Source organism: Setaria viridis, chromosome 6, assembly GCF_005286985.2.
Source record: "Setaria viridis chromosome 6, Setaria_viridis_v4.0, whole genome shotgun sequence".
Lineage (NCBI taxonomy): Eukaryota > Viridiplantae > Streptophyta > Magnoliopsida > Poales > Poaceae > Setaria > Setaria viridis.
This window is the reverse complement of record NC_048268.2, coordinates 7,874,218-7,897,615: the sequence shown is the minus strand read 5'-3', so window position 1 is coordinate 7,897,615 and position 23,398 is coordinate 7,874,218. Positions and strand designations below refer to the sequence as shown.

At 46.4% G+C, this 23,398-nt stretch overlaps 5 protein-coding genes across 5 annotated transcripts; 2 read left to right on the top strand and 3 right to left on the bottom strand.

Annotated features, from left to right (window-relative positions):
* Positions 1-132: 132 nt before the first annotated feature.
* On the top strand, positions 133-2,711 carry LOC117859641 (28 kDa ribonucleoprotein, chloroplastic). Its single transcript, XM_034742803.2, has 4 exons — positions 133-722; positions 1,370-1,471; positions 1,632-1,937; positions 2,303-2,711. Exons 1-4 carry the CDS (start codon positions 192-194, stop codon positions 2,381-2,383), a joined length of 1,020 nt encoding a protein of 339 aa, XP_034598694.1. The 5' UTR covers positions 133-191; the 3' UTR covers positions 2,384-2,711.
* Positions 2,712-2,951: 240 nt separating this feature from the next.
* Positions 2,952-4,819, bottom strand: LOC117859643 (small ribosomal subunit protein uS15). The gene is made up of 5 exons (XM_034742805.2): positions 4,658-4,819; positions 4,497-4,569; positions 4,250-4,388; positions 3,979-4,165; positions 2,952-3,243 (listed from the first exon to the last, which is right to left on the bottom strand). Exons 1-5 carry the CDS (start codon positions 4,678-4,680, stop codon positions 3,210-3,212), a joined length of 456 nt encoding a protein of 151 aa, XP_034598696.1. The 5' UTR covers positions 4,681-4,819; the 3' UTR covers positions 2,952-3,209.
* A 2,631-nt stretch (positions 4,820-7,450) lies between these two features.
* On the bottom strand, positions 7,451-9,288 carry LOC117859642 (small ribosomal subunit protein uS15). The gene is made up of 5 exons (XM_034742804.2): positions 9,130-9,288; positions 8,944-9,016; positions 8,705-8,843; positions 8,433-8,619; positions 7,451-7,648 (listed from the first exon to the last, which is right to left on the bottom strand). Exons 1-5 carry the CDS (start codon positions 9,150-9,152, stop codon positions 7,615-7,617), a joined length of 456 nt encoding a protein of 151 aa, XP_034598695.1. The 5' UTR covers positions 9,153-9,288; the 3' UTR covers positions 7,451-7,614.
* Positions 9,289-12,209: 2,921 nt separating this feature from the next.
* Positions 12,210-13,142, bottom strand: LOC117859644 (probable calcium-binding protein CML7). Its single transcript, XM_034742807.2, has one exon. It carries the CDS (start codon positions 12,962-12,964, stop codon positions 12,518-12,520), a length of 447 nt encoding a protein of 148 aa, XP_034598698.1. The 5' UTR covers positions 12,965-13,142; the 3' UTR covers positions 12,210-12,517.
* A 1,663-nt stretch (positions 13,143-14,805) lies between these two features.
* Positions 14,806-18,280, top strand: LOC117862253 (proline-rich receptor-like protein kinase PERK9). The gene is made up of 4 exons (XM_034745786.2): positions 14,806-15,312; positions 16,087-16,347; positions 16,437-17,312; positions 17,430-18,280. The coding sequence occupies exons 1-4, from the start codon at positions 14,862-14,864 to the stop codon at positions 17,903-17,905; spliced, it is 2,064 nt and encodes a 687-aa protein (XP_034601677.1). The 5' UTR covers positions 14,806-14,861; the 3' UTR covers positions 17,906-18,280.
* The last annotated feature ends 5,118 nt before the right edge of the window (positions 18,281-23,398 follow it).

The following is a 23,398-nucleotide window of genomic DNA, read 5'->3' as shown; positions in this document are numbered from 1 at the left end:
CGCACTGGTGCAGGTGTCTGTATGCTCGGTTTTGCTCTGCAATGTTCATCAGCGCGTCTGCTCGGCAGGTTGCCCACGTGGCTTCGCATCCGACCGTTCGTCTCATCCCTACCGCGAAAGCCCAGCTCCGGCCTGCTTTCTCTTCCTCCCGCCCCAATCCTCCTGGTCCATCCTTCCTATCCACCACCGCCATGGCCACCGCTACCGCCTCGGGCTCCACCTACTGTTGCAACACCCTCCTCCACCTCCCCAGGCCGACCCATTTCCGCCGCATCTCGCCTCCTCCAACCCACCGCCTGGAGCTCTCGCTCTCGCTCTCCCTCGCCGCGCGCTTCGCCACCTGCCGAGCCGCGGCCGTCGAGTCCGGGACCGCCCGTTTCGGCTCCAGGGCGAGAGCGAGCTCGGGACCGCCACCGCCGCCGGTTTTCGAGACGGTGGAGGAGGAGGAGGAGGAGGAGGAGGAGGAGGAGGAGGAGGAGCGTGGGTGGTCGGACGCGGAGGCGGAGTTCAGTGACGGGGTGGAGGATGAGCAGGAGTGGGCGGGCGGCAACGGCGCGGCGCGCGGGGAGGACCTGGGCGCGGACGCCGGCGAGGACCTGAGCGGCTGGACGCGGCAGTGGCCGCGCCCGCGGGAGCTCTTCGTGTGCAACCTCCCGCGCCGCTGCGACGTCGAGGACCTGCTCCAGCTCTTCAGGCCCCATGGCACCGTCCTCTCCGTCGAGGTACCCTGTGCACCTGCCGCTCTGCTTACGTTTACTAGGAATCAGCTTGGCACGCCACTTGAACTTGTACAGGTAGCTCACAGAACAATGCAACAAAGGCTTAGAATTCCTGGATGTTTGCTCTGAATAAAAGTATTTTACCCCACAGACCTGGATGGATTAATTGCTCTCTGGTTGAAGTTGAACTGGTGCTGACCCGATGTTAGGTGCCGCGGTAATTTACTAGGAACTGACTGGACAATGCACACAATCCTTGGACATGATTGTACAAGTAGCTTGCTCAACAATGCATCAGCAAGGCTTAGAATTCAGTTTGTTTGTGCGAACATGGTGGCTTTTGTTCCAGACATCTAGAATCTCTACTGCTAGTCTGTTAATATTGCATCTACCGTACCGATTTCCTCTTCACTGTATGTAAATGTAGAACTAGTTGATGAACAAATCAGGTATAATTTAAAACGGAACCATGAACTTTAATTGACACTATATTAGATGCTACTGTTTAAATGTCCGGGCAACTGAACTTGGCATCATTGAGCTAGATTTTTTGGATGATGGCCTGCATTCCGTATCTTGCTGGCATGCAAATGACGTTATATCTTTGGTTGTATATCATGCTGATACCTCAAGTTGTTTATAACATGCAGGTTTCACGCGATACCGAGACGGGAATTAGCCGAGGAACTGCTTTTGTCACTATGCGTTCTCTAGCAGAAGCAAGAACAGCCATCAATGCCCTGGATGGATTTGTGAGTCACGTTACACCACAGCTTCTGTTGCAGTCTCTTTCCCTGTTATATAAAATGGAGCTACTCCATTCCCGCATTGTCAGCAAATGTATTTTTGTCACATGCACTAATCCCTCCTACGAGTCACTAACCTGAACTTGCATGTGTTTCTCTCCTGTAGGACTTAGATGGGCGTGAAATTTTTGTAAAACTAGCATCTGATGTCATTTCCAATAGGAAAAACGTAAACCTGACTCATATAACGCCCACAAAGGACCACATCTTCGAAAGCCCACACAAGATATATGTTGGCAACCTTGCCTGGTCTGTTCAGCCTCAAGACTTGAGAGAGCTCTTTACCCAGTGTGGAACCGTTGTTAGTACAAGGCTGCTCACGGATCGCAAAGGAGGGAGAAACCGTGTGTATGGGTTCCTTTCGTTTTCCTCAGCTGAAGAGCTTGAGGCTGCCCTAAAGCTTGACAGAACGGTAAGGCTCAAGATTTGTGTTTTGTTACTTATTTGAGTCTTTCCAGTAGCTTGTTTTTACAAAACAGTCGTTACAAATTCCTTACTGAAATTGCTCTGCAACTTTGGCTCCTGCTATTATTCTAGCATACCTAGTGGTGTTCTGAATAATAGAGAAAGTTCATATGAATTTTGGTGGAGGACTTGTGCTGATTCCCATGAAATTCTCTCATTCAAAACTTGGCCCAATTCTAGCCCTATTTAGCAGCACTAAGTTCCTATTTAACTCTGAACACCTGCTGCTAGTCTTGCACTTGTCATACGCAATGATATTGCTACTCTGTTCATAAGCACCTTGGCTTATATCAATTTTTGCTTCCACGACAGGTTTTTTTCGGACGGGATATCGTGGTCAAGGCAGCTCATGTAGAGGTCAAGGCAGCTCATGTAGAGCGTCAGTCGCCTTGAGCTGTTGAGGGTTACACTTCAGAACTTCAGCGTTTTTGTCTGTGGTTTATTGGCTGATTTAAGTTCGAGCTCTAGGCACAGGCCATACAGCTAACAAACATGACCCCTTATGTATGTACGAAGCAATCCAGGCACAGGCTCATTTAAGCATTTTTGTGAGAGAGGAATGGAGTATGACTGTTGCAATTTTGTTAACACCATCGTGAAAAATCTAGGAAGAACTGGAAACTGATATTGTTTGTAGTCATAAGCGTTAAGAACACAAGTGATCCATGTGCGTTAACTGCATCTTATTATGAATACCTTTTGAGTTGTGGTTCCCCGCTCACACATCGACATGACATGATGTTTTGCATTGCACCTCGAAGTGGCGCTACAAGCAAACCACATGACTACAGTTTTGTGAAGCCCCGGCCATTGAACAATGAACACATGCTCAGTTTTAGCTCCCGATTGACATTGACGGAAAGAGGATACACATCTCAAAACAGAGAACATGTTGCAAACACGCCATTCAGTCTACCAGCCCCAGGTCACCACTCACCAGCATTGTCACCAGAATACGGAATAACAAAGGCAAAGGCGACCACAAACAATTATGGGCAAATCATGTAATGTAGATCATGTAGCTGACAAAATCTGGATGCAGAGTAGCAAAAGTTAACAACAGGCATATCCGCAGAACCAAAAAGGGCTTACACGATCCTCCACAGAAAATTCACGATTTCTAGTTGGCTCTAAACTTATAAAGCGGTACATAAAAATGATCCCAAGAACAGGGCCAGCTTCAAGTAGCTAAGGGCATCTCTGATGCTGAGCTCCTCACTTAGGCCACCAGAGTGCTTGCGGTGGTGGACTCACTGCAGCAGAGCAAGAATTGTGTCAGCTACACCATAAGCATAATATCCTAACAGAATAATGTATGAGAGCCACACATGGTCTTCAAGGTTAACACAAATAAACAAAAAATCTAACAAAAGAACTCTGGGTAAATCAGCTCAAGTACCATGCCCTAAATTAAACAGTGATTAATGGTGGTATTTTCTTGTTTCTACTGAGGTTACAAAACTCACAGCAGACTAAAATGTGAATGAATTAACTTGCCCTAAGAAATTGTCAAAATGGAATGCTTCAGCCTTCAGCTAGCTTGTGAACAATACCGAGTGAAATAGAGCACACAGATGCATTCAAAATCCTGATCTTATTCGAACTTCCGGTGCCCACGGCCACTCGAAACTAAAGAGTGGGCACAAGCCAAGTGTAGCTGCTTCACAATTACATGCAACACAAGGTGCCCAAAGTGCCTCTACCATCATATAAGGTCAAGCTTAACAAGCACAAGCAGTACTACATCTATCTCATAATAACATGTTTCTTTAAGTAGCAAACAATTAGTGGCTTCTGCACACAGTATAAAAATACTCATCATGAAGCAAATTATATACTGCAGCTCCTATACAGTAATTGGCATGACACAGTTAATTATTAAAAGGCACATAACAATTATGAAGTTGACTAAACTAGTCTGCATATATCTGGAATTAGATATTACTAACAAGAAACAATTGAAGATACCATTGGCTCAAATGACTTACTACTTCCAGGTGGGCGGGAGCTTCTTGGTGCGCTTGTAGTAGCGAGCGAGGCGGTGGATCCTGCTCTCAACAAGGATAAGCCTGAATTTGGAGTCCTTGTCCTTCCTGTTCCTCTCCAGATGCTTCCTAATCGCCACCGCCTTCTTGATGAGGAAGTACAGGTCCTCTGGGATTTCCGGAGCCAGCCCTACAGAAGCACATCAAAACATGAATACACCACAAATCACAAAATACCAACAAGTAAATCCACCAATGGGGATCTAATCCTCACCATGGGCCTTGAGGATGCGGAGGATCTTGCTGCCGGTGACGCTCTTGACAAGGGGAATACCGTGCTGGTCACGGAGCAGGACGCCGATCTGCGACGGCATCTGACCCTTCTTCGCCGCCTTCGTGATCATCTCCTCCACCTACCCAGACAAGAACCAACACACAAATCAGCAATCCCACTAATAAGTAATAACGGAAGCAGACGACGCCCGAATGGAATGCAACCCGGGAGAAGAGAAGGCGCTCACATCGGAGGTGGCGGGTTTGAGCCAGGTCGGCGGGGTCCTCTTGTACGGCAGCGCCGACGATGAGATACCCTTCCTGCGTCACCGAGCCACGAAGCCATCATTAGCACACAGATTCATTAGATGAGAGCAATAGCACCAGGCTGTGAGGAAAGAAGGGATACCCGCGGCTGTGCATACGCCCCATCGCGGCGTTGCGGTGTTTGAGTCAGGCGACGGCAGGCGGGTGCTTCCGGCGGCGGCGGCGGGAAGAGGGCGAAAGGGGCGCGAGTGCAAGAAGAGGGGGACGGATTAGGGTCTTGGGATGCTTCTGGCTTAAGTGAGAGAATTTACATTTGGATCCTCAATATATTACTATTGGCAAGAAAGTTCGCATGCACAATTTTTAGGAACCCATCGGTGCAAGCCAGAACCAAATAGTAAATTCAACCATCACTCCAGCAGCAGCACGCAACCAGCAAATGTTTGTTTGAAGCAATCAAGATCTCAACCAACAAGATCAGTAGTTCACAATTCAAATATAACAAGCATCAAGCTCAAGCGTGTAGCACTGTAGATAACAAGTTCAAGTAGTTGAGGGACATAACAAGTATTACAAGTTCACAAATCACAAAAGATAAAAGATAACGAATCGAAGTTCTTCTACAGTTATATTCTTCGAACATCAAAACAACAAGCAAAACAAGTAATGAAGCAACCATATATGACACTGACGGTAACTTCATGTCTCCATCCATTATTTAAACAGACAAACAAGCAATGGCAACCATCAAAATGCAACAACAGAAACATGTCAATGAAGCGCAAATCATTTCGTGAATCCTTCGTGCTTTTATTCATATACTTCAGTTGACGAATGAAAACTGAATTTCTTAAAGACGGGGTAGCGGGTGGAGGCAAAACAATAGGAGACTTTCGAGAGAATCAATCAAATAATAATTAGTCTACACCATCGTGCTTAAGAGAAGCCATGGTGTCTCCTTAAACCCATTCTTGATTTTTCTCTCTCCTAACCAAACATCGATTTGCATCCTGCAAAGGGGACACGACAAGAACGCCAACCGTACTCATTGCTCCCTGGTAGCTGGACGGCGACCACATACAGCATGCCGGTTCCGGTCGGTTCATGGGACGACTGGCGACGTGAATCCTCCACCAGTTTGGCTGGCCTCAAGCTCCAAGCAGAAAATGCAAGGACTTATGAGTCGCTGTGTAAGCTCGTAAGCCGCAGTGGGAACAAGGATCAGGAGGGCAAAGAGGCAGCCTTGTCGTCCTCCCTGAGATACGTGAGCATGGCTTACCCCACGAGTCGTCGATGACGGTGATGGTGATACAGTTTACTTGGTGTGCAAGGTCACCTGCAGGGGAAGCATGCGAGCAGTGGTCTCTGTTGACGTGAGGGCGAGTGCTTTGCGAGGAGTGGCAAAGCTTGAGACTGAAATGCAAGCTGGTTTTGACCGCTGCTGCGTTGCCAGTGGGATATCCAAACATCTCAAGGCTAAAGGTACTACCCTGCTCTGTTTTCTTGCTGCGACAAGTGCTCTGGTTGTCATTTATGCTCCGTTGTTTATATGTTTATTAGAAGTTGAAAACAAACCTCCGGTCTCCAGTCCGTAGTTGGATACAAGAGGTGAACTTTGGTGCATTACCATGTCGCATTGCAAGTCTTAGTTGGGGCTTGTTGCTGTAGATGGATAACAAAACTGAATTTTTGTCACATCCTGTGTGCAGCGATTGCTGTTCTAGAAAACAGAGCGAAACCGTTGAGTAGACACCATAGCTTTCAGTTTTGTTCAATGTCGTAGCAACCTTTCTGCCTCTGCAATGCCTTAACAAGAATGCTTGATGCAGGCACAAGAGTATCGTCAGGACAAGCTGAGCAGCACACGCAGCATGCATGCAAGGCAAGGAAAGCGGCTGGCCTAACGTGTTCGCCAGTTGACATCGTTTGAAGCATAGGTTTGTGACCAGAACCTTATCTTGGTTGATTTTGCACCATGCAATCTCAGACAGGATGGATGTACAGAGAGGGATAACGCTACAGAGAGGGACACAAAAAAACATCACTTGTTTGCAGTAAGTATGGAGAGGGATAGCGCTGCCTCCTCCTGGGCATTGCAAGCGAGATGTTTCAATACTGACAGCCAAAGAGCTAAACGTTCTGTATTCGTTCTAGTTTTATTTTGTATCAAATTTCTCTTTGATCCACCCTTGACAGGAGGGCTGTTTGGTGGTTTCTGCGACAGCTGAACGCAACACCAAAGCAATTCGATCGCCATTGGTAATGGTGTCAGATACTGTCGGGCTCTTAATCGTTACAATTTTCAGCTAACACTGAAACGGCCTAAAACACCCAACTTGTATTTCAATTGATATATAGCCTGAATTGAAACATTTCATGGTGCCAGCCAGAAACAGAAGATGCAGAGCGACCATGTCACGCTACATACCGGGGGTCGCAGCAATTCAATAAAGCTATCTGCACTCCATTAAACGATGCGCACAGCGAATTGAACATGCAAAAGGCTGGAAATTTGTCGTGACTTCCCGAATGCTAGAATCTAATGACGATCAATTTGAAACTGAAAAACTAAATAACGCATCAAGTTTTGATAATTGTAACTGTTTATAACTAGCAGACAAAATCATGTTAAATTTGATAAAACTTAAGCAAAATTCACAAAGTTATCTAATTCATAGTGGTCGACAAGGAAATGGCAGCATCTTATGTTATAACAAGGCATCTAACTACATCACCATTTCAGGATCGTTAACATGTTTCACACGACTAATATTTCTAAGGCAAGCACATGATAAGCGGCCTTTTTCATAGGATACTGCAACCAAAGATAGTGCAATGGATAGCAAATCCAGCATCACAACACTGACAAGCAACAACGCTACCTGATGCCGTAAACACGAACTTTCAGCGACAAAACATTACGGTTAACAGACAATTGCAAAACCAAAAATGGTTTATGGGATTCTCCAAGTAAACATAGAAAAGTTGAGGTTCCTTGTCCATCTAACCCGCTCCAGACTCATTAAGCATTACATAAATTCATATCTAGAACAAGCTGATATCGAAAAGGCTAAAGACCACACCATCTGAAGAGATCACTTAGGCCACCAGAGTGCTGGCCGTGGTTGACTCACTGCACAAAAACAATAAAATGTTAATGATCAGGCATAAGAATACAGGTTCATACAACAACTGGAATTCAAATAGAGAAACACATGAAATAAAGTATGATCTCTCGTAGCATGTGCTATACTAAACAACAGTACAAGATTAGTAAAGCTTCAATAGAGAAAATAACAAGGTTAGTACACATCTGAATACATAAGACATCTAAGGCTTCAATTTCTTCTAACCACAACTTCAGAACATTTATAACATAAGCACAAGCTACAACCAAAATGTACCTCTGCAACTGTCAGTAGCCTTATCTCAATTTAATTATTTATATAAATGTGATTTCATAACTCCAAAACTTACTAGTCCACATTACTTATGTTCAAGTGTAACAACACCATTTTTGCTACAAATCAATGCAGAGTTATATTTCAACTCGAGTCAAATTGTGACAGCAGATAGGTACTAGTGTCCTCGACAGCAACAACGCACATTTGCCTCTTAACACACAACAGTTAAGTGACACTAAACATCTCTAGCTAGCTTAAATGGACTAACATCTCAAACATTTGCTCAAGCATTGCATAGCACATCTAAGAACCCTATGTACTTGATGACATAGACACAACGATTCCTAATTAGTAGCAATTGGCATACGTAACTCACATCTAAGACAACAATTAAAAATTTAACAAGCACTGAAAATTTCTAGAGATACATGGCACGGACAAGCCCAGCAGACCTGAATGGGCTGAAGTAACTTACTAAACAAGCAACAATTGAATTGAGCTCAAATGACTTACTACTTCCAGGTGGGTGGGAGCTTCTTGGTGCGCTTGTAGTAGCGGGCCAGGCGGTGGATCCTGCTCTCAACAAGAATGAGCCTGAATTTGGAGTCCTTGTCCTTCCTGTTCCTCTCCAGATGCTTCCTAATAGCCACCGCCTTCTTAATCAGGAAGTACAGGTCCTCCGGGATCTCCGGTGCCAGCCCTACACAGGCGCATCCACACATTAGGCACAACACGAAATCACATACTTACAAATCGAACAACAGAAGCTAGGATTTGTTTCTCACCATGGGCCTTAAGGATACGGAGGATCTTGCTACCAGTGACGCTATGGACGAGCGGGATACCGTGCTGGTCACGGAGCAGGACGCCGATCTGCGACGGCATCTGACCCTTCTTCGCAGCCTTGGTGATCATCTCGTCCACCTACCAACCAGCATCGAACGAGCCCATCAACAAATCGCACCAAACACAGTAGAAAACCGCACCCAAATCGAACCAAGGAATGAGAAGGGAAAGCACTCACATCGGAGGCGGGGGTCTTGAGCCAGGTCGGGGCAGTCCTCTTGTACGGCAGCGCCGACGACGAGATACCCTTCCTGCGTCACGGAGCAACACATCCGGCATCAGCGCACGGACAGAATTCTTCACTAGGCTAGAGCGGAGGGAGAGCGATGGCTCCACGAGCGGAGGGAGGGACGGGGAGGCTTACCCGCGGCTGTGCATACGCCCCATGGCGGCGGCTGGGAGTTTGTCTCCGGCGACGGCGGAGCGGGGGCTTGCTGCAGCAGCAGCGGCGGCGGCGGCGCGAGGGCGAGAGGAGGGGCGGGCGGCGTTAGGAGAACGGTGCGGGGCTAGGGTTTGGGGGCGCTACTTATAGTGAGCGGCGGCGCTGAGGGTTTCGCTGCTAGGGCTGCCCGTCTTGGGCCGGGCCTTGTAATGGGCTTCGTTCTAGTACTCATGTTCAGCCTAGGGAACGCCATGTGAAGCTTTGATGGAATTCTCTTTTTCCGTAAACCTTCTTGGAAAACGTCTTTTGACTTATTTCAGCTTTACGCTTCTTCTTACGAGATGATATTATAACTGTAACTCTGTAAGGTTTCGAATTTCAGAATTTTTCAGAAAAACTCGCCTATGTTTATCGGTCTGTTAGGGTGAAGCATTTTCTTCGGTTGTACGTGGAAGACCCTGGCATCGCTTTGCCTAAAGGCAGCTCTGATAAAAATTTTGCGTCTCAGCAGTCAGCGCATGTTCATTTTCGGCATCGCTGACTGCCTGACTTGGAACAACAGACCAAAGTGGAACGCAGTGAGCAACGCATCGAACATACACGTGTGTTGTTCGTCCAGGTATGGCAACTCGCACTCTGATCCTGAACAACGCGAAAGATGCAACTAAACTTTTCCTGCAATGGGGATGTGGAAATCGATCAAGTGAAGCAGCCGGTCATCTGCAGAAACAGATCACATTCACCAGCCAGCTACCGGGTGAGCCGCCGAGGCCTGTGTTTGTCCGAGCTTTCTAGCCGCTTCTTAGGAAGAAACTTTCCGTGCTTTTCCGAAAAGCCAGAAACTCAGAAAAGTTGAGTTTGTATAAAAAGCTAAGAAACTCAATTTTCCGAGTTTTTCGTAACTTTTTGAGTCCAGAAAGCTAAATACGTCTTCTAAAAACTAGTGTTGGCTTTTCAAGAAAAAAAAAGCAGCAATTTTTTTTTAAAAAAACTCAAAAGCTGCAGCTCAAATAAACTGAGTCATAAGAATGATCCAGCACTGGTATGTACGGGAGCTCAGCACTCAGAAGCTGCTACTGTTAAGCTGCTACAGGTCGATACCTACAAATGATGTCATTTACAGGTAGCTCAGCTCAGCATATGCAAAGTACGCAACAGCTTTCCGGGATCGCATGCGTCACGTACGGTAAAATGAATCCTTTCGCTACCTCTTCAACTTTCTGAAGCTGAGGGAGGAGTTAAAAAATTCATGAATTCCTTTGATTTACCAGAAAAAAATTATTAAAAACCTTACAGACTTGGAGGATCATCCACCACGAATACAATCGTAGCAGGAAAAAAGCTGAACAGGGAAACTTCCCTCCATGAGCAAACTGATTGCATACAGCATTTTGCATTTCCGAAAGATCAATGTAACAGTTAACGACACATTGGACTTCAAAAGGTATCTTGAACCAAAATCAAGAATGTGATGTAAAAGCTTACATGAATCAAATACCAATGGACGTGAAAACAAATTACTTTTTAGTTGAAGTCCATTGAGGTTGTTCATGATTATTTTTGTGATGGCGCACAAGCTTTTATGATTTATCCACTTTTCTTTCAACTTTGTTGAGCACAGGGAAACCTAGCTATTTGACTATTGCGACAAATAGGGTTTTCATACATCAGTACTGATGATGTTCATGATAACCATAGTGAGGATGCAAAAGCTTTGTATTTAACTTCCTGGATTCCTTGTTTAAAATGCAAAAAACCACAACAATGTGCAACTGCATAACCAAATATAAAGTTTAATCCATTGGTAAATTAGCATTGTATAGTGTTTGACCAGTGTAACAGCATATAAATCTTCTAGATCCATTTTAAACTGTCAATCGAGAAAGTAAATTGCGCTTATATAAATCAAATACACATAGACATGAAGGCATTGTTTTAACTGAAGGTAATCAAGGACTTGAGGTAGTGCTTCATGACAAACTTGACAGGCATGAAGAAGCTGAGGGAAGATCTAAACGAATGATGGAACTTGTATGTATATATGTAAGACCCCGGTTATGCATGCTCTGAGCGTCTGAAAAGGACCAACTTAACAACAATAGTAGCATGGGACCAAGTCAACTATAACGACAAAATAGAAAAACCATCACTATGTAGTTGATACGGTGCTTGCTAAATTACTTACTATCAGAATGCAGTTTTCTCCATGTGTAAATTAACGTTGTACAAAGTTAGAGAATGAAATTCATATAGCTTCTACCAGAGGGTGTTTCAATCCATGCATCAAGAATATTAATTGAGCCGTTGAGCTTATCTTAAACCAAAACTGCACGAAGACATGATCCTAACGGAAGATAATAGAAGACTTGAGACGCTGGAAACATGAATAAGAAAGACCTTGATAACCATTGAGGCATTGACAAATAAGAAAGGCTTTTGAGCAAAATCTAAAGAAATGACAGTAATTCCAAGCATATGGAAGCCTCCGCTTATCAGCAACATGCTATGAAAGGGAGCAACTTAACAGTTATAGTGATATGGGACCAAAACAATTATAAATAGTATTTTGAAAAGCCACCATATAGATTTAATGTGGTTACTGCTAGGTTACTAACTATAAAAGGGCTAGTCCCATTCATTGAGAAGTGTGAATTTAGATAAATAAGATAAGGCAAGACAATTGGACTAGGAACAATTGGACTGGTTGACTGTTTATAACATCACAGATCCTAGATCGCTATCATCATCAACACAAGTGAGATCAGATTTAAGACTGTGCTATTGACAATCCTATTATACAAATGAATGAATCAATTGGAAGAGTGGCAGCCTACACAATATGCAACGCAAGTCCTACAGCCCCATGAAATATTCCAGGTTCCAATACCATCGATGACCCAAAAGAAACTGTATGATCTAAACAGAAGTACTAATAGATCAGCAACAATACATAAACAGGTGCAGATCATATAGCATCCATTTGCGATTAGGCAAGCAATCACGGTTGGATCGATTGTTCCAATAATGGTACCATCAAATAAGCAAACATACCCAAACAGTGATGAAGGAAAATAGATCCACACTTTACACATTGCAGTATTACATTACAGGTAGCTAAGGAAATCATCATCAGCCAGATCCATTAATTAATTGATCGGTCCATAATCACACACACCATTATCCATTATCCAAACCCTAGGCAGCAGTTCCGAAACGAAAAGCAGAGGAGAAGAGAAGTGATGGCCAAATTCAACTCAAATGAGACAAGGATCAGATCACACGAAACGAAACCAAACCGAATCAAATCACGGGACACGGGAGACGAGGTCATTACACACGAAGCGCGCGCGGGGGCAGTGGGACCGGGGAATCATTTGGCGACGATGCGGCGGATGAAGTCGTCGTAGCGGATGGTGCCGTCGGGCGCGACGTCGACCTCGCGGATCCACTCGTCGAACTCGTGGGGCTCGAGCTTCTCGCCGATGGATGTGAGGACGTGGCGGAGGTCGGCGACGGAGACGGTGCCCGAGGCGTCCTTGTCGAGGACGCGGAAGGCGTCGCGGAGCGGGCGGTCGAAGGGCTCGGGCCTGAGGTGGGCGCGCATGAGGTCGAGGAAGCGCGGGAAGTCGAAGGGGGCCGTGAGCTTCTCCTGCGCCGCGATGTCCCGGAGCTGCGCCTGCGTCGGGTTCCCGCCGAGGGAGCGCATGAGGACGCCGAGCTCCGAGGGCGCGATGCGGCCGTCGCCGTCCGTGTCGAAGAGCGAGAAGGCCTCCCGCATCGAGGCGATCTGGTCCTCGGTGAGGTCCTTGCCGCCCATCGCGCCGCCGGGGAGGGAGGGTCGTCGGGATCGGAGATCTCGCGGCGCGGGGAAGGGGGTGTGGGGGGAGGGAGAGGCGTGCGCGATTGATTGGGTGGTGGTGGTGGGGAACAGCGCGAGCGGCGAGGGGGGAATCGGAGTCACGCGGCGGGCAGTGGGCTAGTGTGGCTCTGTGCTCGCTCGTGGTGCAGCGGTGCCGTGCGGCCGGCGTGTGGGCTTGGGTGGGAATTGGGAGGTTGTTGGGTCGATTGACGCGGGCCGTTGCGCTGGCGGCCCATGGGTGTGGGCCTGTTTGGATACAGCTCATCAAGTTTAGTATCTGTCACATCAAATGTTTGATACTAATTAGGAGTATTAAATATATTCTAATTACAAAACTAATTACACAGATGGAGTCTAATTCGCGAGACGAATCTATTAAACCTAATTAGTCCATGATTTGACAATGTGGTGCTACAGTAACCATTTGCTAAGGATTAGATTGTCAAATCATGGACTAATTAGGTTTAATAGATTCGTCTCGCGAATTAGATAGGGGTTCTGCAGTTAGTTTTATAATTAGCTCATGCTGAGTCCTCCTAATTAGCGTCCGAACATCCGATATGACCCCTCCTAAAATTTAGTACCTCGCATCCAAACACCACTGTGATGACGGGGTCGACCCGAACGACGAGCATCAATTAATGCGCTCACGCCCTGGTGGGTGGGAGCACGCTCCTCCTCCTAATTCAAATTTTGAATCTCCAGCGGCTGCACTGCAGAGGAATTCAAATTATTTTTTTATCTCATGCCACGGGGCCCCTTTCCCTTTCTGGTGGTGAGATCGCCGTACGGTTTTATTTTTATCTATCTGATGATGCATCATGCATGGGGGGCGTCATGGCACCCCCCCGCATGGCATTGCCATCATGCATGGATCAGGTTCGAATTGATCACCCCCAGGCGATCTCGCTGGAGTCACGAGCCCGTTCTCATGCGTGCCGTTCCACCATCGTCCCACACGCACCACCGTAGCCACAAAACACAATTTTCACTCTTCAACTGTTTTTATTTGATTTCTTCCTGAATGGTTCAGGCAAACAGTTTTTTTAGAACACATTTGCACACGGCTGCCCTGAACGTTGCCATTAATTGTGGTGCTACCGGCGATGATTCGCGTCCTGGCTAAATGAATGGGTAAACCGACTTCAGACAGCATCCTGGTTCAGATCCTGGTTAAATGAATGAGTAGAGTACATAACCCATACAGTAGCATCTAACACAACCGACATTCGGTGACTTTCTCGATCCTAATCTACAAAATTTTCTTGGCGACGTCTTTTTTTATTATCCTTCGACAGAACGTTCCAAATTTAATACATATGTACCTAGACATACGCTACATCTAGATGCATAATAATACATATGAATTAAAAATAACTTGAAATTTGAAACGGGTGGAGTATCGGGTGGAGTATCTTATTAAAAAGCCCATGTCCCGTTCCTAAATTTGACCCACGACCACAACGCAAGAGTCCACTGATCTTGAGCAGTGTACTTCCACACTGATACATCCGTCGTTTACACCAGCGTCTCTAGAACACCTCACCCTCACCACCTTTTTTATTCTTGCAGCAGTAACACCACCAGACATGCACGAGACGCAGATACTACTGGTGTTTTTACCGCTACATACAGTAACATCATCATGGATTCATGGCACCAGCTACAATCCCGATAAACCCCCTCCCCTTTTCACCTTTTACTACCCACCCATCCAAACGCCTTTCGAGTCCTCCAACTTTTGACCCCCTCCGCTTTTTTACCGTCACCCCCCTATAAACATCCGGATTCCCACACACACCGCCCAAGACCTCACTCCACTGTGTCCACTCTCCACTCTCTGCCAGCATCCGCCATGGCGTGCCGGAGCTCGCTCCCCCGCCTCCTCCTCCTCCTCCTCCTGCTCCTATCCTCCACCAACGCGTCCTCCTCGTCGTCGCGGAACGCCGAGCTGGACGCGCTGATGGACCTGAAGGCGGCGCTGGACCCGTCGGGGCGGGCGCTCGCCTCGTGGGCGCGCGGCGGCGACCCCTGCGGCCGCGGGGACTACTTCGAGGGTGTCACCTGCGACGCGCGCGGGAGGGTCGCCACCATCTCGCTCCAGGGGAAGGGGCTCGCGGGGGCCGTCCCGCCCGCGGTCGCCATGCTCCCGGGCCTCACCGGCCTCTACCTCCACTACAACGACCTCGGCGGGGCCATCCCGCGGGAGCTCGGCGGGCTGCCGGACCTCGCCGAGCTCTACCTCGGCGTCAACAACCTGTCCGGGGACATACCCGCCGAGCTCGGCCGACTCGCCAGCCTCCAAGGTGACCTCTTCCATCGATTGCCTTGGGTCTTGGTTGTTTGTGTTTCATGTCTGGGGCGAGATAGCTTAACGGTATAATTTGGAGTGATTTGTTTCAAATGCTTTCTGAGTAATTTGGAGTTCCATTTGTGCATCCATGCGCCTCAATGGTTAATTAATTCATCTCAGGTGCTTCTTCTCATGTGTAAAACTGGTGGCAATTTGAATTTTGAATTTGGGCTAGTAAACAAACAAAATCCCCTGTTTTTAGGAAACGAAATGGGAAACCGGAATTGGTTTTGTCCTTTCTCATTCTTGTGCTTCCTTTGTCGTGAGTGCTGATTGCCTGCCTAGAGGCTACAAGAACTCAGGACGTCGACACATGAATGAAACGACACAAAGGTTTTTTTTCCCTACCAGTACATTTTGGCCTTTGTGGAGTTGATGGTACGGCTACTTTGACGTACTCTACTATGTATCATGATATGCCGTCTTTATTCTTTGCCTTTTGTACCGAGGCTTAAAGTTGGTTACTGACACAAAAGAAGCCTGCATTGGATTCTGCTCAAGGAATTCCGTTAGTGTGTTGAATTTATTTCATCAGTGTTCTGTAATCACACTGCTCCTACAGCCTTCCTCCTGTTGTTCCACAGCTCATAATTGACATTACTTCTCTGTCTGCTTCAGGATCAAACTAGCCTGCCCAAAATTGAGTAGATCAACCTACCCAAAGTTAATTTGCAAGTGTCCACCTCTAATGGTAGATAGCTCAAAAAGGGTTCCTTTCTTTGTGCAGTACTGCAGCTCGGCTACAACCAGTTGTCGGGGAGCATTCCAACTCAGCTGGGTCAGCTAAAGAAGCTCACTGTTCTTGCCCTTCAGTCCAACCAGCTCACTGGCGCAATACCCGCATCTCTCGGGGACTTGCCGGCACTGACACGGCTGGACTTGAGCTCCAATCAACTCTTCGGCTCCATTCCTTCCAAGCTTGCCGAGATACCTCAGCTTTCAACTCTGAACCTTCGGAACAACACGCTTTCAGGAAGTGTCCCATCTGGTAATTAGTAGAACTCAGCAATGCCGTTCTTACTTGATATCACTGCCCACTTACTTTGTTATCTGAAAAAAAAACATCTGATGATGTAGGTCTGAAGAAGTTGCATGAGGGGTTTAGGTATGAGAACAATTCAGAGCTATGTGGAGCTCAATTTGATTCTCTGAAACCCTGTCCTGATGACAGCAATGACGACGGCAAAATGCCCCATAAACCTGAATCAACCTCTGTCAAGCCCCAACAAATTCAAAAGACAGCTGACCTCAACAGAAATTGCGACAATGGAGGTTGCTCAAAACCTTCGACGCTCTCTGCAGGGGCTGTTATTGCTGGAACAATCATCATTGTAGCTGGAGCAGCAGCCTGCGGCCTGTCTGTGTTCTCATGGCACCGTCGCCAGAAGCAGAAGGTTGGCAGTTCTGTTGAGCATTTGGAAGGCCGGCTTAGCCTGGACCAGTCAAAGGAAACATGTCAGAGAAGTGCCTCCTCACTGATCAATGTTGAGTACTCTAGTGGCTGGGACACATCATCTGAGGGGTCACAGCATGGAGTGAGGCTGTCGTCGGAGGGCTCCCCAAGTGTGAGGTTCAATCTCGAAGAGGTGGAGTGCGCAACGCAGTACTTCTCGGATGTGAATTTACTTGGTAAGAGCAATTTCGCAGCAACGTACAAGGGGATCATGCGAGATGGCTCAGTCGTCGCCGTCAAGAGCATCAACAAGAGCAGCTGCAAGTCGGAGGAGGCTGACTTCTTGAAAGGCCTCCGCCTGCTCACGTCGCTGCGGCATGAGAACCTTGTCGGCCTGAGGGGCTTCTGCCGATCCCGTGCAAGAGGGGAATGCTTCCTCATCTACGAATTCATGGCGAATGGGAGCCTTTCGCGGTATCTCGATGTCAAGGATGGCGAAGCGGGTGCGACCGTCCTCGATTGGCCTACGCGGGTCTCCATCATCAAGGGCATTGCCAAAGGTATAATTCAGCATCTCCATTTCATTTTCTGTTGAAGCATCAGCACCCAACAGAGTTGCTTATCTTCAGAATGACTAGGCTTTCTGAACTAAAACTTCATTTGAATTGTTCATTCAGGCATCGACTACCTCCACAGCAGCAAGCCAAACAAGCCCCCTCTCGTGCACCAGAGCATCTCCGCAGACAAGGTCCTGATCGACCACCTGTTCGTCCCCCACCTCTCCGGCGCCGGCATCCACAAGCTCCTGGCCGACGACGTGGTGTTCTCGACGCTCAAAGACAGCGCGGCCATGGGTTACCTGGCCCCGGAGTACACGACGACGGGGCGGTCCACCGACAAGGGCGACGTATACGCGTTCGGCGTGGTGGTGCTCCAGGTCCTGACGGGGCGGCGCGCCGTGTCGGCGCACCTCCGGCTGGGCGCCGCCGAGCCCGGGACGCTGGACGACCTCGTGGACCCGCGCCTCGGCGGCCGGTTCTCGCGGCCCGAGGCCGCCCAGCTCGCCGGCGTCGCGCTTCTGTGCACCGCCGAGGAGCCCGCCCAGCGCCCCGCCATGTTCGCCGTGCTGCAGCAGCTCGGCACCAGCCAGTGATCCGCGTTGCTTTTAGTTTTAGAGACCGCCTGCTGCTGGCCTACTGTTACTTGGAGTAGCGGCTAGTGATCTCGGCTACTAGCTTGGTAGCCGCCATTGTTTCTTGTTTGAGTTCCAGCTCCTTCCTCAGGAGCTTGCATTGCTATTTGCTAGTAGTAGTTAAGCTGTTGCTTTACCTGTAGAAGTAGTTAGGAGCAGTTGGTTGCACCATCTGCTAGTAGTTAACTATAACTACTGCCTCATGGCACTGATGTTGTGTGATGACCTATGGTCACTGGTGTGAATTCATGCATGCTCTCCCTAATTGATGTACCTCGAGGGTCTGTTTGAAACGAAGGAATTTTATGAAAAAACTACGATGCAGTTCAATTATCATTGTTGATAGAATGATGAAAATTGCCAAATTTCAAGATTCAGACACTCCGGCCCTGAGATGAGATGACTGGAATGAATGAAAGTGCAGGTTCAGAGATTGACAAAGTCCGTCCTGGTCGCCGTACTCGTGTTGTGTTGCCGATGGATTTTGAATGCCTGCAGCGGATCGCATGCTTGGCGCGTGCTGAGCATTTAGGAGGCGGCATTTTGGTGGTTGGTGTCATTGACTGTGAGTGCCTTTGCGACGAAGCGGTCCTTGTCGTCTTGGATTGGAGGAATGGAATTCCATGGCACTTGCAGGTCTGCACTCTGCAGGATCCTGAATCTGAGAGAGAGAGAGAGAGAGAGAGAGAGAGAGAGAGAGAGAGAGAGAGAGAGAGAGAGAGAGAGAGAGAGAGAGAGCGCAGTGGCGGCGGTTCAGGTCCGGCATTGAAGAACACGGGGGCGGATTTGAATACAGGGACAGAGGGCAGGACATGTCGTCGGTCCATGGCAGGTAGCCGGGCGTACCTTGCCGACGACGACCCTAAATTCCACACAATTTGTATTGAGATCAATCCCAAGTTTTGTAATTTGATCCGGCCCTATACTGTCTACTCCCACCATCCCAAATTCTAGGTAGTTTTGTCATTTACAGGTTCATAGATTTACACTTATGTCTAGATTCATAGTAAAAGTTATGAATTTAGAAGTATCAAAACAACCTACTCCCTCCGTCCCTATTTGTCGTTGGAGAAAACAACCGGTTACCAATGCAACTGCTAAAAGACCCTGATACCCCCATGTACTAATGATGGACATGCAATTAATGCTGCAAGTAGCGTGAAGAAGCAACAGAGCGTAATGTTTTTTCCATTAGACAAACCACTGGTCACATCCACTTTTTCACATTAAAACATGTAGTACAGTATTTTTGCTTTAAACAAATCAAAAGAACAACAAAACATGAATTACATTTGGCGGCAAATAGCACTCAACGCCAAAACCAAATCTAGTCCTGCGCTCCATTTATTCACATCAAAAGCAATCTGAAATTTGAACCCAGCGCCATTTCTCTGGAACACCTTCTTTACCTTCTCATTTGAACCATTCACCTCTCATCCATCTTCCATGGCAATAGACTTAAACACAGTACTAGAGGAGGAAGGAGACAAGCTGCCTGATCTCAACAAGGGTCCTGCTGAACATGAAGAGGATCACGATCCCTTGCAAGATGTATTAATTGTAGTTGAAGTTGGGGGAGCTGATCACTTTGGTCTCCACCCTGATCAAAATGATCAACAAGAACAAATTAATCAAGGTAAACACTTTGATCTCTCCCTCCCTCCCTCTCTCATCAGAATGATAAACAAGAACACATTAGTTAGAATGCTAGTACCTGGTGACAATTGTCACTGTGTAACAATCCTAAATTCAGCAAGACATTTCTTCTTCCACGGCCCTGTAAAGAAGATCAGTAGCATCACTGACACAATGAGAAAAATGTGATACATAGGACAACTGAAGTATAACTAACCATAAACATTAGAATTCCTCCTGTCAGCAGGAACACACAAAAGAAAGTTAGGTGCTTCAGGAAGCTTTCTTTTCACTTGTTCAAACATGTCCTCAACCCTTCTTACAGCAGGTGCCCCCTGATCGGAATGATGAACAAGAACACAGTAATTAGAATGCTAGTACCAAGTGACAATGCATTTGCTTCTGTACCAGGTGACAACACTAGCCATCCATTTGATTTAAATATCCCACATGAAGAAGACCAAGAAAACCTGCATACAGGTGATTATTCCCCTCATGCCAAGTAAAGTTTGCAGCAATAATTGTCCATGTGTAAATGTTTCATAATCTATTTACTGACAATGAGCACACTATCTGTAGGAGATGACAACACTGCCTTGCAAGAAGAACAAGATACCTTGGATGATGTCATACATGACTTCAGCATGTACACAGATGATGTCGACATCATCTTTGATGAAGAGGAGTTGTCCGACTCGGATGACGAAGATGATCAGCAAACCATACAAGAACAACCATCAAATATGATCAGGAATTTGACACAAAGACAAAGGCAAGACATATATCAAGATTTGCTTCGGTTAAGCACTAATGGCACATTACATAGAAAGAGCACAACACTTATTGTTGCAAAGTACAATGTTCATGTGCGTACAATACAACGGGTATGGCAGAGAGCAAAAAATTGCTTAGCACAAGGCCTGCCAGTAGATGTCAACTCTTTGAGACCAAAGAAATGTGGTCGTAAAAAATTCAAGTAGACCTCACAAGGGTTGTTGATATTCCCTTAAACAGAAGGGGTACCATAAGGTCGCTAGCAAATGCTCTTAATGTCAATAAAAGCTCTCTTCATAGGTTGTTCAAAGAAGACTTGCTACGACGACACTCCAACTCACTGAGACCTTATTTGAAGGAAGAAAATAAATTGGCAAGGCTACGATGGGTTCTCTCTATGCTAGATCCAACTACTCTGCCAAACACTCCAAAGTTCATTGAAATGAAAAATATTATTCACTCAGATGAGAAGTGGTTCAATGGGACACAGAAGACTAAGACTATGTACATGCATCCAGATGAAGAAGACCCACATAGGACAGTGCAAAACAAGAATAACATTCGCAAAGTCATGTTTTATTCTGCTGTTGCACAGCCTAGTTTTGATGATGAAGGGAGAGGCTATTTTGATGGGAAGATAGGCATATGGGCTTTTGTGCGACAGGTACTAAACTTTCTCTAACTAATACTTGTAAGCTATTTTAAACTATTGGGCATAACATTCTTTATAATTATAGGAACGAGCAAAAAGGAGAAGCGGCAACAGACCGAGGGGAACACCTATCACAAAGACCATGAAGGTTGATAGACAAACAATCAGATCTTATATGATCACAAAACTTATACCAGCTATACAAGCTTGTTGGCCTACAGAAGCAAGGCATGAGACAATATGGATACAACAGGACAATGCTCCTTCTCATTTACCGGTAGATGATGCAGAATTTGCTGCAGCAGTAGCCCCAACAAGCCTTGATATACGCCTACTTAACCAGCCTACTAATTCGCCTGATATGAACTGCCTTGACCTTGGTTTCTTTGCTTCTCTTCAATCATTAACGGATAGAACGACAGCTAGAAACATGGATGAGCTCATCCAGAATGTTGAGAAGGAATACCAAAACTACAACCCTGCCATTCTGAATAGGGTATTTCTCACACTACAAGGATGCATGATTGAAGTTATGAAAGATAATGGAGGCAATAGGTACAAGATCCCTCACATAAATAAACAAAGGCTAGAGGCACTAGCCATGCTCCCTAGAGCTCTAAGTTGTGATAGGCAGTTAGTTGAAAGGGCTTTTGAGTTGTTGACCAATTAGCGGTTATGTAATTATGTTTATGTAAACATCGCTTATGATGCTTTTGCCTTGTTCAGCGAGTACTGCTGTTGTATATATAAACAAGGTTTAAGTTGCTTTTGTTTATATTCATTCCTCTGTTAAATAACAAAAGTAGCTAAATAATAGAAGCAACTAAATAGACCATCAGTATCCTTTTACAAAACTAAATAGCAAAAGCAGCACTATCAACACGTAGATTACAATCTTGCACCTGTGAAGCTAGTTCACATGTTCGTTACCTGTTCATTAAAGTCATCTTCCACCTGTGAATGACCTCGCAGGTCCACACCATCATAGAACAAGCATGCCTCATCATCAGTTTCGATATCAGAGAAGCTGGCCACATGGTCCTCCTCCTTCTCCAACTTTACACTGTCCATCTCCACCTTGGCACTCTCCTTCTCCAACTTGACATTGTCCATCTCCACCTTGGCGCTCTCCACGTCCACCTTGCCACTCTCATTCTCCACATCAGAAATAAGCCGGCGCCACTCATGAAGCATAGTACTGTAAAGAATTTATATACAAAATCAATAAGGTACTAGTTTGACAACCAAATTGCAAGGCAACGTTAAGATGGCTGACCCCAAACGTTGACGACCTTGGTTGGCACACGACCCAGTAATTTTGTTCATCGTAACAACATCTTGTGGCTCCGTCTCAGGCACATACTCATCATTATCACCAGGCAAAGATGAACCCTTAGCACCTCCTTCTTCATCTGAATCAGGTATCAAAACAAATTGATCTGCACCCCCTTCCTATGTATCTTGAGCAAAATCATGTCCTTCGATGGCGATGCAGTTCAGCTTCTGGTCCCACCAAGTTCCACGACGACGATCCCGGCTAGGCATCCGCCTGGCGGGCCACATCCTACCGCTCAATTGGACCTCCAAGGCACGCTTCATCCGCAAGTGACGAATGAACCAGCCAGTCCCATGTGCCCCCTTGCCACCTGTCATACAAGGATTGCCTGCAACGCAAGAATAAGGGTCTGTAAATAAGAGGGAAAATAAACAACACAAGTATTACCATCCATATTCAGGTATAAGAAATTTGTGTAAAGTAAAACATTGCCAATTTATTGATCAACTAGTAACAACAGAGATGCTAAATATGATTTTGAAGAACCCAACTACTATGAACACATTGAATACTCTGAGAAAATTAGTAACAATCTTATTGTTGCAGATGCATCACATACAACATGTTGCTAAAGCCGACATCACATACAACATGTTTATAAAGCAAGACATCTTATTATTGCAGATGCATCACATATCAAACCAAATTCAATCTAATTTCTCAGCCCATAATCTAATTTCTCAGTCCATATCTCAGAACGATGGTTACAGCCCAGAGGGGTGGCAAAAGAACCATAACACAACCTGCGACTGCATAATCCCAAAAAGCATTCCTCCACAGGTTCTATTAAAGAAAACACTAGATTGAACCAGATACTTCGACATTCTCTTAGACAGGCACAAAACTGATGGGTGCATATCTAAGTTCAAGACAAGCCCAGTTCGACATCCTAGAAATACCAAACATACAACTCACATACCAGCAACCTTGACATCAGAAACCCCAACAGGGGTAGTAGCCTGCCGGAGGAGGCGGGCGTCATGCGCCGCCGGAGGAGGCAGGCACCCTACGCCGTCGGAGGAGGAGCCCGCCGGAGGAGGCGGGCGGCAGCGCCCAG